This window comes from Primulina tabacum, chromosome 17 (genome assembly GCF_025594145.1).
Source record: "Primulina tabacum isolate GXHZ01 chromosome 17, ASM2559414v2, whole genome shotgun sequence".
In the NCBI taxonomy this organism is placed as follows: Eukaryota; Viridiplantae; Streptophyta; class Magnoliopsida; order Lamiales; family Gesneriaceae; genus Primulina; species Primulina tabacum.
The window spans coordinates 1,730,075-1,744,850 of NC_134566.1; the positions used below are offsets into that span (position 1 = coordinate 1,730,075).

General features: G+C 37.1%; 2 protein-coding genes across 6 annotated transcripts; one reads left to right on the forward strand and one right to left on the reverse strand.

The window, feature by feature from the left end:
* Positions 1-2,793: 2,793 nt before the first annotated feature.
* Positions 2,794-11,220, forward strand: LOC142531113 (uncharacterized). 5 transcript variants are annotated; one of them, XR_012816207.1, is made up of 6 exons: positions 2,795-2,866; positions 7,913-8,535; positions 9,354-9,441; positions 9,882-10,032; positions 10,279-10,369; positions 10,473-11,220. XR_012816207.1 is itself a non-coding variant. In XM_075637144.1 (5 exons), exons 2-4 carry the CDS (start codon positions 8,343-8,345, stop codon positions 9,916-9,918), a joined length of 318 nt encoding a protein of 105 aa, XP_075493259.1. In that variant the 5' UTR covers positions 2,794-2,866; positions 7,913-8,342; the 3' UTR covers positions 9,919-9,955; positions 11,144-11,220. The 5 variants fall into 5 exon arrangements, 1 of the variants encoding a protein (XP_075493259.1); XR_012816208.1 differs by having other exon boundaries at positions 9,882-9,919; XR_012816209.1 differs by having other exon boundaries at positions 9,882-9,919; positions 11,144-11,220.
* LOC142531111 (kinase-interacting family protein-like) lies at positions 11,000-14,356 on the reverse strand. The gene is made up of 3 exons (XM_075637143.1): positions 14,166-14,356; positions 13,466-13,609; positions 11,000-12,167 (listed from the first exon to the last, which is right to left on the reverse strand). Exons 2-3 carry the CDS (start codon positions 13,587-13,589, stop codon positions 11,140-11,142), a joined length of 1,152 nt encoding a protein of 383 aa, XP_075493258.1. The 5' UTR covers positions 13,590-13,609; positions 14,166-14,356; the 3' UTR covers positions 11,000-11,139.
* Positions 14,357-14,776: the final 420 nt, after the last annotated feature.

Sequence of the window (14,776 nt, forward strand, 5' to 3'; positions counted from 1 at the left end):
TCGAGGAAAAAGATGAAACCGTGAGAGAGCTTAGAACGCGCAGCTTGTGTCTTCTGAATTCAGGTGTTTCGTGCTTGGGTTCAAGGGCCTGGGCTGGTCTGGGTTGGGTGTGGGACTGGTCTAGGGATGGTTAGGGTCGTGTGGGCTCGGTGGTTAAGGGCTGGAAGTGTCCTAGGTTTGCTAGGAGTCTTGTAGCGTGGAACATCTAGTGCACAGAATTGTAGGGCTCGTTGCTGGGCTTGTGTGCGACTTAGGGGCTGGTTCTATGTGCTGGGCTTGGTCAGGAGGGTGCCTAGATGGGTTGGCTCAGGTTTGGCTTGAGGTGGATCGGCCGTGGCTCGAACAATTAAGGAGATGGCTCGGGTGGTTCGATCAAGAGTCAAATTCGAGATTTAAAGGAAGAAAATTGGAACCATGGGTCCAGGGTTGTGGTTCATAGCTCACAAGGGTAGAATAAATAATAAAAATTTTATGTTTAAAATTTGGGATCAAAATAATGAGTTTTGGATTTATCCGGGATTTAATCGCCTCATGAGACGTTAATTAAATAATTAATTGAAAAGCCTAGTTTAAGGCTTTATAAAATTATGAAAAAATTATATTTAAGCTTAAATAATTATTTATAATAATCCCACGTCATTAAAAGTAATAAAAAGATAAATTCGAGAATTTTTACGTCCAGGGGCAAAATGATAATTTTACACTTAGGAAAATACGTAAAAGCTTGGCAGCATCCCGAAGGATCATAATGCATGTAAAATGATATTCTATGATTTAAAATGATGATTTTGATGATAATATGTATTTTTATGATTTCTGGTAAAGCTGTTCAATTTATACTTTTTAAAATGATATTTTTGGAAAGCTGTCTTATTTTATGATTTTTTAAAGAAAATGAATAATATTTTTGAGGGATATGAATTGACTATGACAAAAGATATGATATATGATATATGATTTTGTGGGGATGACATGAAGGCCCCAAAGGGAACCCATATACTGGCCAAGGCCCCAGAGGGACCCCGTGTATGGGAAAAGGCCTCAGAGGGACTCTGACGATCGTATTTCCACGGTGGAACCTAGTGCACACCCCCATGGACCATGTGGAGCTAAGACTGCATTCGACCAAATGATAAAATTTAGTCACTTTAAAGGATCAAACTTCACCCAAAATGATATATGATTGAAAGTTTATGATAAAAATGATTCTTATGATATATGATTTATGACGAGGATTAAAGCTATTTTTAAAATGAATTATTTATGTTTAAAGCTTATTTTAAATTATTTTTGAAGGATTTATTTATACTTAAAGTTATTTTAAAATGATGTTACGATTTATGATTTAATTATGCTTAAATGATTTTAAATGGTTTATTTATGTTTAAAAGATATTTTAAATAAAAATAAGATTTTAATGCATGTGAATGTATATGTATTATTTGCTATCCATGTTTAGAACGTGTTGAGTCTTTAGACTCATTATATTTGTATGATGCAGGTTTGGATGATTTGTGGGAGGTGCTGACGCTTGAGTGGATCGAGTGCAGCAGTACACACCCGAGGGTTTTTATGTTTCCGCACTAACTTATTAGATTAAGGATTTAAAGATTATGTTAATGATTTTTATTAGAGATATTTTATGCATTATTTTATTGTTAGTTGATCTTCTAAAGGCCAATTTATGAAGTTTTGGTTAGGTGATGATTTAGGATTTATTTTATGCACTTGAGATTTCATATGTTAATTTATTATGAATGGTTGGAAATGTTAAGTTTATTTATTTGGTATTTTTGAGTTATGATTTATGCTTTAGTATAAAAAAATCGAGGTCGTTTCATGAAGAATTAAGATTAACATATTCTCCATGTTTCCAATGATTTATTTATGCCTTCAGTTAATGCAATAAACCTCTCCAATAGTACTCATAATCTAATTTCTTCAATCTTTTAACGAATAAAGTTGCTTGAGAAATCCAAAGCTTATTTTTATTGAAATATTATCATATGAATCAGAAAAATCAGAAGTCATATGTTTTTCATTCCATGTATCCACTTAGCACATTCCTTTCAAGTGGTTCATAAACCTATTGGACTTAACCGCATTCTTTTGTTATTCTCACTATTTCCTTGCTTCCTTGATGGCATGGTCCCATTGGATGTGTCAATTTGTTTATTACGAAATTTTTTTGGCGTGCACAGACACATAGTCGTTCCAAATGTGAAATCTGTTTTCTAAACCAAATGATGTGAGCCTCAAATCAGTCGTTAGTTATGACTCCCTCTGTAAAGCATAAAAAACCGGAAACTAATTTAGAAAAACAAAATAAATTAAAAAAATATCTATAAACATCAACAAAACAAATTATGCTTTCATGGGTCGACATTTTTATAATAAAAATTGAAAATAAAAGCTGAAGTAATATGAAAAAGTTAAGGAAAACTAAATTCATAAAAACTGAAAATGAACTAGAATTAACGAAATTTTCACGACATTTTTGATGTTGTTTATTAATGAATTGATGTGACAGTTCTCTTCTGATCCTTGTTGTTGGCTTTTTGTTCAACTTCTCTGAGTAGTTCCAGCCACCTTCAACGATTATCAATCATGGATCAGCTCCTTCAATCGTGCAAACTAACTGACTTTTTTACGAGTTTGTGGAATGAGATTTTCACATTTAATAGACTTTTATTGCTGGTGGACTTTGCAAAATTTGGGTTTTTTTAGAATTTGAGCTCAATAATAATAATAAATACGTGTTCGAACCACTTCCAGCCTGCCCTGATACTATTTTTTAAACGAAGACGAGCTGGAAATGGGGATTTGTTCCTCGTTCGATTCGAGCTTCAAACCCGAAAACATGAATGTCGGCAAGTCAACAAAGGTGGGCAGCTGAATTTTAAACGTGGTGATTGGCAATTGATTTGTCAAAGTTGGTGCAGCAGAAGGAAATTCAGACTGAAATATGAATACGCGTTTTTAACGCGTATTTACACTGACAAGGGGCTCTATAAATAGAGCTCCCCCTTCATTCTGAAATCATCCCTTCTTCGAGTTTTCTCTCATCTTATAAGCATTTGAGTGCTTAGTTCTATAATATTGTGAGGTGTTTTGTTCTCCTGTATTAAGAGAGTGTGTGTTCTCTTTGGAAACACAGTGAATGAGTTGTACACCACAAAATATTATAGTGGAAATCTTTTCATCTTGTCCGTGGTTTTTACCCTAATAATTTTTAGGGGTTTTCCACGTAAATCTCGGTGTCCAGTTTATTCTTTATTTTCGGATTTTATTATCTCAAATTCCGCACGTGGGACCAACAAGTGGTATCAGAGACTTGGTTTAAAATTTCTTAAAATTCTGAGTATGCTCTGTGGTTGCAGCCTAGACTGATCTTCCACATCAGAAAAGATTTTTTGAGATTTTTTATTTAAGGCGGTATTATTTTGTCCAGTCTACTAAAATTATTGTAGACATAATGGCGGGAAGGCACGAGATAGCAAAGTTCAACGGAAGCAATTTAATGCTGTGGAAAATAAAGATACAAGCAGTTTTAAGAAAGTAAAATTGCTTGACGGCTATTGGAGATAGATCTATGGAAATTACGGACGATGGAAAGTGGAACGAGATGAATGATAATGATGTTGCCAATTTACACTTGGCTATAGCTGACGAAGTTTTGTCAAGTATCTCTGAGATAAAAACAGCCAAAGTTATCTGGGATACTCTGACAAAGATGTACGAGGTAAGTCGCTACACAACATGATTTTCATAAAGAGAAGGCTTTATACTCTTCGGATGGCGGAATCCTCATCATTGACCGACCATATCAACATATTAAATACTCTATTTGCCCAACTCACTTCCATGGGGCATAAAATAGGGGAAAATGAACGTGCGGAGCTTCTACTTCAAAGTCTATCAGATTCATATGATCAACTTATAATCAACATTACCAACAATATTCTTTTGGGATTTCTAAGATTCGACGATGTCTTAACTGCGGTTCTCGGAGAAGAAAGCCGGCGCAAGAATAAGGAAGACAGGTTGGTAACATCGAAACAAGCAGAGGCTTTGCTGATGATAAGAGAAAGATTTATGGACCGTGACTCCAGTGGGAGCCAATGGCGAGGTAGATCAAAGTCGAGAAGTAAGAAGAAAAATATTTACTGCTTTAAATGTGGCGGTAAAGGGCACTTCAAGAAAGAGTGTACGAGTATCGATAAAAGTTCTCAAGGAAAGGTGGCCAATACTTCAGGCAGTGGTGAAATATTATTCAGCGAAGCAGCAACTGTTACAGAAGGCAGACACAAATTTTGTGACACATGGATTATGGATTCAGGAGCGACGTGGCACATGACGTCTCGGAGATAATGGTTTTATCATTATGAACCAGTCTCAGGAGGATCTGTATTAATGGGAAAAGATCATGCCTTGGAAATCGCTGGGGTCGGTACTATCAAAATTAAAATGTTTGATGGCACTATTCGCACCATACAGGAGGTACGACATGTGAAGGGACTGACGAAAAATCTTTTGTCCTTGGGGCAATTGGATGACATCGGGTGCAAAACCCGTATCGAAAATGTGATCATGAAAATTGTGAAAGGCGCGCTTGTGGTTATGAAGGCAGAAAAGGTTGCTGCAAATCTGTATGTACTTTTAGGAGAAACGCACAAAGAGGCAGGACTAGCTGTTGCATCAATTGGTTCAGGAGAAGAATTAACATTGTTATGGCATAGAAAGCTCGGGCATATGTCAGAACGAGGGTTGAAAATTCTCTCAGAACGGAAGCTGCTGCCAGGACTTACAAAAGTGTCACTACCCTTTTGTGGGCACTGTGTTACCAGTAAACAACACAGATTAAAGTTTGGCACTTCAACTACCAGGAGCAAAAGTATATTGGAGCTTATTCATTTGGATGTTTGGCAAGCACCAGTTGTATCCCTAGGAGGAGCGAGATACTTTGTCTCGTTCATTGATGATTTCTCTAGGAGATGTTGGGTGTATCCAATCAAGAAAAAATCAGATGTTTTTCAGATCTTCAAAGATTTCAAAGCGCGGGTTGAACTTGATTCTGAAAAGAAATCAAGTGTTTGAGGACTGACAATAGAGGAGAATATACCAGTGATGAGTTTGATGCATATTGTCAACATGAAGGCATCAAAAGACAATTCACGACGTCTTACACACCTCAACAGAATGGAGTGGCGGAGCAGATGAACAGAACCTTGTTGGACAGAACAAGAGCTATGTTGAGGACTGCAGGTCTAAAAAAGTCATTTTGGGCGGAAGCAGTCAAAACCGCTTGTTATATTATCAATCGTTCTCCTTCAGTGGCGATTGATCTGAAGACTCTGATGGAAATGTGGACTGGAAAGCCGACAGATTATTCTCATTTTCATGCATTTGGAAGTCCTGTGTACGTTCTATACAATGAGCAAGAAAGATCGAAGTTGGATTCGAAATCCAGAAAATGTATCTTCTTGGGTTATGCTGATGGAGTAAAGGGGTTTCGCTTGTGGGATCCTACTGTTCACAAGCTTGTCATCAGCAAGGATGTTATCTTCGAGGAAGATAAATTAAAGGGAGACAAAGGCACATTGAATTCATAAACTACTATATTTCAGGTAGAAAATAAGACGGACGAAGGTCAAGTTTCTTGTGAAGCAGTACCAGGGCACGAAGAACAAGAACATGTTGAGTCTGAGATTTTCAATGTGAGGCAGTCAACTCGAGACAGAAGACCACCAATTTGGATTTCAGATTATGTCACTGAAAGCAATATTGCATATTGTCTATTATCAGAGGATAGTGAGCCATCGAGTTTCCACGAGGCTACTCAAAGCTCGGATATATCCCTGTGGATGATAGCAATGCAAGAAGAGTTGGAGGCATTAGACATGAATAAAACATGGGATCTTGTTACATTACCACGAGGGAGGAAAGCCATTGGTAACAGATGGGTCTATAAGATCAAGCGTGACGGCAATAACCAAGTGGAGCGGTATCGTGCTATATTGGTGGTAAAAGGGTATGCTCAGAAAGAAGGCATTGACTTCAATGAGATATTTTCTCCTGTGGTTCGGCTTACAACAGTCAGAGTAGTGTTGGCATTGTATGCGGTGTTTGACCTACATCTAGAACAGTTAGATGTGAAAACAGCATTTCTTCATGGAGATCTTGAAGAAGAAATCTATATGCTCCAGCCATAAGGTTTTGTAGAAAAAAGCAAAGAGAACTTGGTCTGCAGGTTGAACAAATCTCTGTACGGTCTCAAACAGGCGCCGAGATATTGGTACAAGAGATTTGATTCCTATATCATGAATCTTGGATACAACAGACTGAGTGCAGACCCTTATACATATTTCAAGAGGTCTGGTGATGATTATATCATTTTGCTGTTGTATGTGGACGACATGTTGATAGCAGGCCCCAACAAAGATCATGTCCAATGATTGAAGGCACAGTTGGCCAGGGAATTTGATATGAAGGACTTGGGACCAGCAAACAATATTCTAGGGATGCAAGTTCACCGAGACAGAAGTAACAAAAAGATTTGGCTTTCCCGGAAAAATTATTTGAAAAAAGTCTTGCAACGCTTCAACATGCAAGATAACAAGCCAATATCGACCCCTCTTCCTGTTAACTTCAAATTATCCTCCGAGATGTGTCCTAGCAGTGAAGCAGAGAGGATGAACATGTCTCGAGTATCATATGCATTAGCAGTGGGAAGCTTGATGTTCGTCATGATCTGTACAAGACCGGACATTGCTCAAGCAATGGGAGCAGATAGTCGGTATATGGCGAATCCTGGACGAGGGCATTTGAGCACTGTTAAGAGGATCCTTAGATACATTAAAGGTACCTCGAATGCTGCATTATGTTATGGAGGATCAGAATTTTCACTCAGGGATTATGTCGATTCAGATTATGCATGTGATCCTGATAAGAGAAAATATACTACTGATTATGTGTTTACAATTGCGAGGGGAGCAGTAAGCTGGGTTTCAAAACTGCAGACAGTTGTGGCGTTATCTACAACAGAGGCAGAATATATGGCAGATACTCAAGGTTGCAAGGAGGCAATATGGATTAAAAGGTTATTGCAGGAGATCGGACACAAACAAGAGAATGTTCCTTTGTTTTGTGATAGTCAGAGTGCATTGCACATCGCAAAAAATCCAGTCTTTCATTCCAGGACTAAACACATTGGAGTACAATTTCACTTTGTGCGGGAAGTAGTACAAGAAGGAAGTGTGGATATGCAAAAGATTCCTACAAAAGATAACATAGCTGATTTTCTGACCAAGCCAGTGAACACTGAAAAGTTTGAGTGGTGTAGATCCTCAAGTGTTCTAGCAGAAACGTAAGCAGCAGGTAATGGCAAGATTGAAAGGATGTGTGAAGATGTGCTTGATTCTCAATCAAATCTTCAAGTGGGAGAAATGTCGGCAAGTCAACAAAGGTGGGCAGCTGAATTTTAAACGTGGTGATTGACAATTGATTTGTCAAAGTTGGTGCAGCAGAAGGAAATTCAGACTGAAATATGAATACGCGTTTTTAACGTGTATTCACACTTACAAGGGGCTCTATAAATAGAGCTCCCCCTTCATTCTGAAATCATCACTTCTTCGAGTTTTCTCTCATCTTATAAGCATTTGAGTGCTTAGTTCTATAATATTTGTGAGGTATTTTGTTCTCCTGTATTAAGAGAGTATGTGTTCTCTTTGTAAACACAGTGAGTGAGTTGTACACCACAAAATATTATGTGGAAATCTTTTCATCTTGGCCGTGGTTTTTACCCTAATAATTTTTAGGAATTTTCCACGTAAATCTCCATGTTTAGTTTATTTTTTATTTTCGAATTTTATTATCTCAAATTTTGCAAGTGGAATCAACAACGATGATCAAGACATATATGAAGCCGCGAATAGAATTCGAGAAGAGAGATGGACAGGACAAAGCAGGCCCGCCCGTCGCATCCCTAACCTCTAGCTATCCAAGATAATTTTCAGTTTTCTACGGCGTTAGCCTGAAAATTATGCAGGCAAGGCTTTTCATTTTCCGATTCCGATGGTACGAGAAGACAAAATCACAGTGCAACACCAAGAGCATCGTCTTGGCCTTTTGAAATGATCGAAATAAGGGTGTGTAAGAATCGGACATGCAGAAATTAAGGCTCGTTGGATGCGTTGCAGGTGCTTTCAGGAATTGCCTCTCCGTCTGTTGTGGTGAACCCTTGCGGGTGTCTGGGGAAGTGCGGGATGTGCCCGAATATCGTAATCTTGCCGGAGGGAGTTTTTGTTGGGCACAGCAGGATCCCCGAGTAGGCGGCGAAAACGATGTACTATGTTTGCGGGATTGGCGATGATGAGGTGGATAGTAGCGTGAACAAGTGTTTAGAAGCTTTGGCGTTGAGGAAGAGAGCGGAGGCTGAGATGGAACGGGGCGATTTCTATCAGGCTCATACTTTGCTCACACAGGTTCCATTTATAGCACACATGTATTGCTTTGTACAAGTTGGGATTTTCTTTGGTATGAAGATTAAAACTTTATCTGTTTTGCAACATGATGCTTGTTCTACGGTCCTTGATACTCCTACGTTTAAATTTGCAAATATAATAACTAAGGAATGAGGGTGGACTGTCTATTCGAGTAAGATAAGTAAGATAAGTTTATGATGTATTAACAGCTCAAATTTTCTAGTTGGTTGGTTCTTGGTTCTGTGTCATTGTCACAATCAATGGTGTATTTCCTTTCGAAAATACAGACTGAAAATTCAAACATATATATGTTTGAAAATCAATGGTTGATTTGATAATAAATTTTCGGTGCTGGAGTTGGTGGAATAAACAAAGATGATATGTCACTGCTCAATAAACTGCTGTGCTGATATCACAGTTGGCAAGTCTGTGATATGATACTCTCTTTTCATAACTAATTGCTTGTATGTTTTGTTTTGGTGATACACACTTGATATAGAACCTTAAGTTTGTGTGGGGATATGTTTTTCTGTTATCATTGGTTTTTATAGGATTATAAAGTGAATACTTAGGCTGTAGATCTATTTGATGGTTCCCATGTCCTTTACAAGAACAGGTATGTGTAGCTTTCATTTCGATCCAAAGAATGATGGAAAATATATCATTTTCGGAAATGCTTTTATTGGCATCATTGTTGCAGCCAACGAGTTCCATCAGAAGAGCTTTAAATTCAAACACCTTGTTTTTCTTATTTTCGATTGATTCCTGCATCATGACGTTAACCTGTTGAAACTTACTACACATTTCAACTTACTGGAAGAGTATTTTGAATGCATTAGAAAACTCATATGACAATGTGTTCTTCTCCAGGTCTGCAGCAAGGCTGGCAACAGGAGAAAAATCTGGAGCACTTGAGGATGCTGAAGAGGCTTCGACTCTTGCATCCCACTACCCTCAGGTTTGTGTAAATTTTAAAGATATTATCAGAGTTGAGTAATCATTGCTTCAGTTTCGAAATTTCCATCAGGATCTCACTGCCTGTATTTCTTTGCTGTACCCATTGAAAATGTCGAACTTAACAATTTTCTGCTGCTGCGCTGATTGATGGAATTTACCCAAAAAAATTCCTGCATTACCTTGTCTTAACAGCTCCTCGAGAAAAGAACGGCAAGAAATTTACTCGATTTTATCACCCTCAATTTTCTACCCAGTTTTTTAACATCCAGCTTGGCCCCCAAGTTATACGTGAATGAACCTGTTAGTCTTTCTCTCGTTTTGCTTTATACTTGTCTTCTCTTCAATATGATCATATTGTCATTTGAAATCTTAGTGACCATTTTGTTATTTAACATGTACATGCATATATTTGTGAAGGTGATGTTTTCATTGCCAGGACAGATTTTACGCAGCTGAGGAATCCTACTCAATTGCTTAGAGTTAGACCCTCTATTCGTTGTTCCAAATCATTCAAGGTACTATCGACATCTACATTCCTCTGACGTGATATGCTACCTGCCACCTGAAACTAACCGCTGCACTTGAAGCTTTAGTAATAATCTCTATTAGCATCCTATTAATCTCACCTCTTCGAAGCATTCTATTTTTATTATTTTTCTATTAAAGTTCTCTTTGGATTGGTTGAGTTTGAATTTTTAGTTTCCGACATACTTCGTCTTCTGTCTTTTATTATTTTGAGTTACTTATTCACCGCTTCAGTTGCCAATAGGACATTTAGGAATTTGCTAATCTTGTAGATTATGACATGCTGACATATATTCCATTATTTTGATGTCAGGCTAAAATTGCAAAACTTCAAGTGAAACTATCTCCTGCAAATTCGGGATGATATCTATCTTGATGACATAGATAGCTTTAACACACTAATGGTAGGCTTCTCTTGTATCTCTGTATTACTAATTTTCCATTTGTTTTGGCCTGTATAGATGTTTTATGTGACCAGCTAGTGCGTCTCTCTTGTATTCGATGCAGCCACTGTTTTAAAAAATTTCAAGGATGGGACTCCCATTGCACCTCTTTCATATGTAACCTAAGACCTGATGTTAATATTTTCCATCAGTTGTTGGCCTTCTCGTTCTGGTATATTAAGTATCCATACCTGAGCTTTTGTCACATAATATATTATGAAGAGTAAAGACTTGTGTTGTGTAATCAATAATTGCCCATGCAGGAGAATAACCGACGCATGCTACTTAGAACCACCAATCATAATCACATATTTAATTTTCACGAGCTATAAGGTATCAAAATGTGATGTTAAATTGTTGTCTCATTGAAACAAATCAGAGAGATCAATTGAAATCTTCACTCTTTTCTTCTATGTTTGTTTTCTACTATATTTGTAGACATCGAAGAGATATATCGAAAATTATTGAGTTGCATAGTTAATACCACTTGCATATTTTTAGTAGAATACAATTTTGCTCAATCTACATAACTTTGGTGTAGAATAGGCATGTGAGAGATTTATTCAGGTAGTACCTGCTGCCCTATCAGAATGAGAATTAATATTCAATATGTATGTATTAGCATCAGATTACTGCTGAAATTGGTAATATGTTATATTTGATTAAAGAAAAATAGCAGATACTTTACTAATATTTGGATCTTAAATTTTTTTGACATGGTTAAATTTTCCTCAGCAAGTAGCAGAATTGAAGCGAGGACCACAGAGAAAGGAGTCAAACTTCTTGACCTTATCCCACAACTTAGAAACCCTGCCACCGCCACCTTCACCTTCAACCCCAGGATTTTGATTCTGATCACCAACCTTTTTCACATTTACAGGAAAACAATTCATGAAACCCGCAACACCGATACCTCCAACATGAGCTTCGAAGAAGTCTTCCAAAGTCACCTGTTCCCCCTCCTTATTTTTTGTTGTCTTCACCTCGCTTTTCTTTTCTTGTTTCATAATCCTCTCATAATAGTCCTTGTTCCTCTTCTCCAACCCGTAAATCTGCCCCTGTAGATCCTCGATTTTCCGGCTCAGCATGCAAACCCTGTTATCCTCCCTTGACTTCAATACACACCTTGCAAGCTCAGCAGCCTTCCTTTTCAAAAAGAGTGATTCAGAAGCCAATCCTTTGTTCTCTTCCACCAATGCAGCCACTCTATACCCCAACATAGCATTGTCGTTCAGCAGAATCAACCGTTCTGAATCCAGCACATCCAACAGGTTCTTCTGCAGATCCATTTTCCTCATTGTCTCACCAGACCTCTTCTCTGCTAATGCAAGTTCACTCAAAACAATCTCATATTCCACCGTCTTTATTACCAAGTCTGCAATCATCAAATCAGCATCATTCTCTTTTGCTTGTACGACGGATACACTCGGAGGCTGGAACGACAGCGAACTTTCAGCATCTGAATCAATGACTTCTCCGGTATCTCCTTCATCAATCAACGAAGTTCCATCAAGTTTCAGTGAAGGAGCTGGGGACGAGCCTCGGCTGTGCTGGTGTTTCTGTTGGTTCTTGGCAAGTGCCTGACAGTATCGGTCGGCCAACGAGAGGTAACCATTATACAAATCCTGCAGTAAAGCCAGTAACTGTGGGCGTTCATGGTAGTAAGAATTGGCTCTTGCCGCAAAACTGTCACCAGCAGCAGCACTGTTTTCTTTTGGTGTTTTGCGTGTCAGCATCAGCTTCATCCGATCGTCAAAGTCTGTAAAAGTTGAAAATGAAATGCATTAAATGTAGATATCGGCATTATTTGGTTCACTAAGAAGTTTCAAATTTGAACTGTGCAAAAGAAATTTGAATGCCAAATGGACCACTGCAGGATGCTGCTGCCTATCCTTCCAAATTCAAAAGTATCATCAACACATTTGTATCGTTTACCAACTTGTTTGACACTAATTTATTACAGCATACGTATATATATCTGAATTTTAATGCCAGTCAAATTTAAATAATACGAAACATCATTTTATCCATTTGCAACTGTATAATATATTTATCGGGTTGATTACTGGATTACACAACGTAGCTATAACTGGTTGAAACTTAATTGGGGTAGTTGACAAAATAACATTGGTCAAAAAAAATATTTTGATAACTGGATTACGGAATGTACTACTGGTTGAAACTTAATTGGAGTAGTTGGCGAAATAACATTGGTCAAATATATTTTTTTTAAAAATGATATTCTTACGTGTATTTGAAAACACTCATACATTTAGAAATGAAGTTTGACTAAGATTATTATACCAAATATAACTTAAACTTAAGTATACATACATTTATACTGTAGACAAGGTTCTAGTGTAGAAATTATATAAAATTATTACGTATTAATCAATCTATGGTACACAAAAATGTTAACCAATAAATGGAAAGAAGGTGAATTCCTGAATCAATCAAGAAAACAAAAGATAAAAGTGTACTTTGTGCAGAAGAGAAGACAGAAGAACCATGTGAGTATCACCAGTTTTCTCAAAACGTGAAATCAGAATCAAATCAAAATACATCTATGACACTCCAAAAATCAGGGCAGAATTTTTTGACTTTTAACAGATTTTTGTTTAAATTTTGAACGTAAATAAAAAATAAGTATGCAAGAAAATAGTAAAAAATACAGCTTTTTCGAGGAAAAAAATTAGTGGGTCCCCTAATTATAAAGGATTGAAAATGACTTGTCATTGGATTCTTCACTCAAAGCCAAGGAAGGGGAAATAATGTGAGGTCTCAATCTAAATTCATACCTCAGTCATGGTCCCACATAACAATCGAATTTCAAAACTTGGGTCTCTTTTAAATTTTGTATAGGAATCGAGTCCCACTCGAGTTCAATAAAGAAAAAAAAATTGTGTAGGAATCTGTATAAATGATACACACAACCAAAAAAAAGAGAGAATTTTTAATAGCTTGAAACTAATTTTCGAACTGGCCATTCTTGAAATAATGAATTCAGAGAAAAGATGTGAAAAATGATCGCAGCAGTGGGGAGTTTATGGTTTATACCAGCAATGGAGCAAAGAAGCCAAGAGGGCTTGTTGTTGAAACTTCTGGTCCGCCGTGGCCCCGCAGCAGCACTAGCGACCGCGTCTCTGCCGCCGCCGCCAGTTTTCTCAGCCTTTGCTACCATTTTCGCGGACAAGGAATACCCTACATCACCGCAAGTTCAAAGAAGCATTAACAAGGGCAGGTGACCATTCATTAACTGCGGCATAATTCAAAATTTGACACAAATTCATGTGATAAAACAGTGTATTTAGTGGGACATCACCAATAAATAGATGGAGATAAAGCTACAGAATGCTACAATTCCACACAAATAACCAAATTGGAAAACAAAGAGTATGCCTATCTCATGTAATAAATACAACCGAAAACAAATAGAGAAACCAAACACACAATAATTATTAGCTTCAAAATCCATACCAAATCGACAAATCTCTCACAGACACTAACATAACCATCTCTTGACACTTAACAGCCACATTATTCTATAACTCCCACTCCTCAGAAAAATGGTCTTTTTTTTTGGCAGACAAAACATAGTCATCACAGCTCTTTTGAAGGAACTGCTCAAGAATTTGGTGTTTTTCTTACATGGGTTATGATTTTAAGAATGTAGTAAGTAGTGAAGAAGACAACAAGACAAAAAGAACAGCAGGGGAAGAAACTGACAGCTGCAAGAAAAAAAAAGAAGGAGAAGTACCTCAAGTTTTCAGCTCAGGATCTGGAAGTCTTCCTTCACAATGAAGCATGAAAAGGGTGAAAAAACACAGTGTGTGTGTGTGTGTGTGTGAAATTCGAACATGGGATTGTGTCAATTTAGAGGGATGATATGTTGAGAATGGAGTAGATTATTGTAATAAAACCAACCAGGCTCGTCGAAGGGAAGGTGAACCCCCGCTAAGAATGATTTGAGTTTGGCCAATGAATGAACGACATGTGTCTCCAAGGAAGTTACAGCATTTAATGCTGCAGGGCTATGCTTTTTCTTTGGGAAATGGAAATTTAAGTAAAAGTTATTAATATTAAATTTAGTTTATTTAATTTTCTAAATTTATATTGATTTTTTTTTATTTGTCCTGAATTATAATAGAGAGATCAGTTTAAATTAACAAAATAATTTTTTCGAAAACTTTTATTTAATAAATTTAAAATTATAATTATTATGTCTCTTAAATATTATGTTACTTAATATTTCTAATTTATTTTTCTTCTAGAATTGGTTTCCCAAAGTATGATAATAATAAAATTTATTAAATATTGTAAATGATGAGTGTTTATTTGTGCATCAAAAGATTCGAAGCTGCGACCACT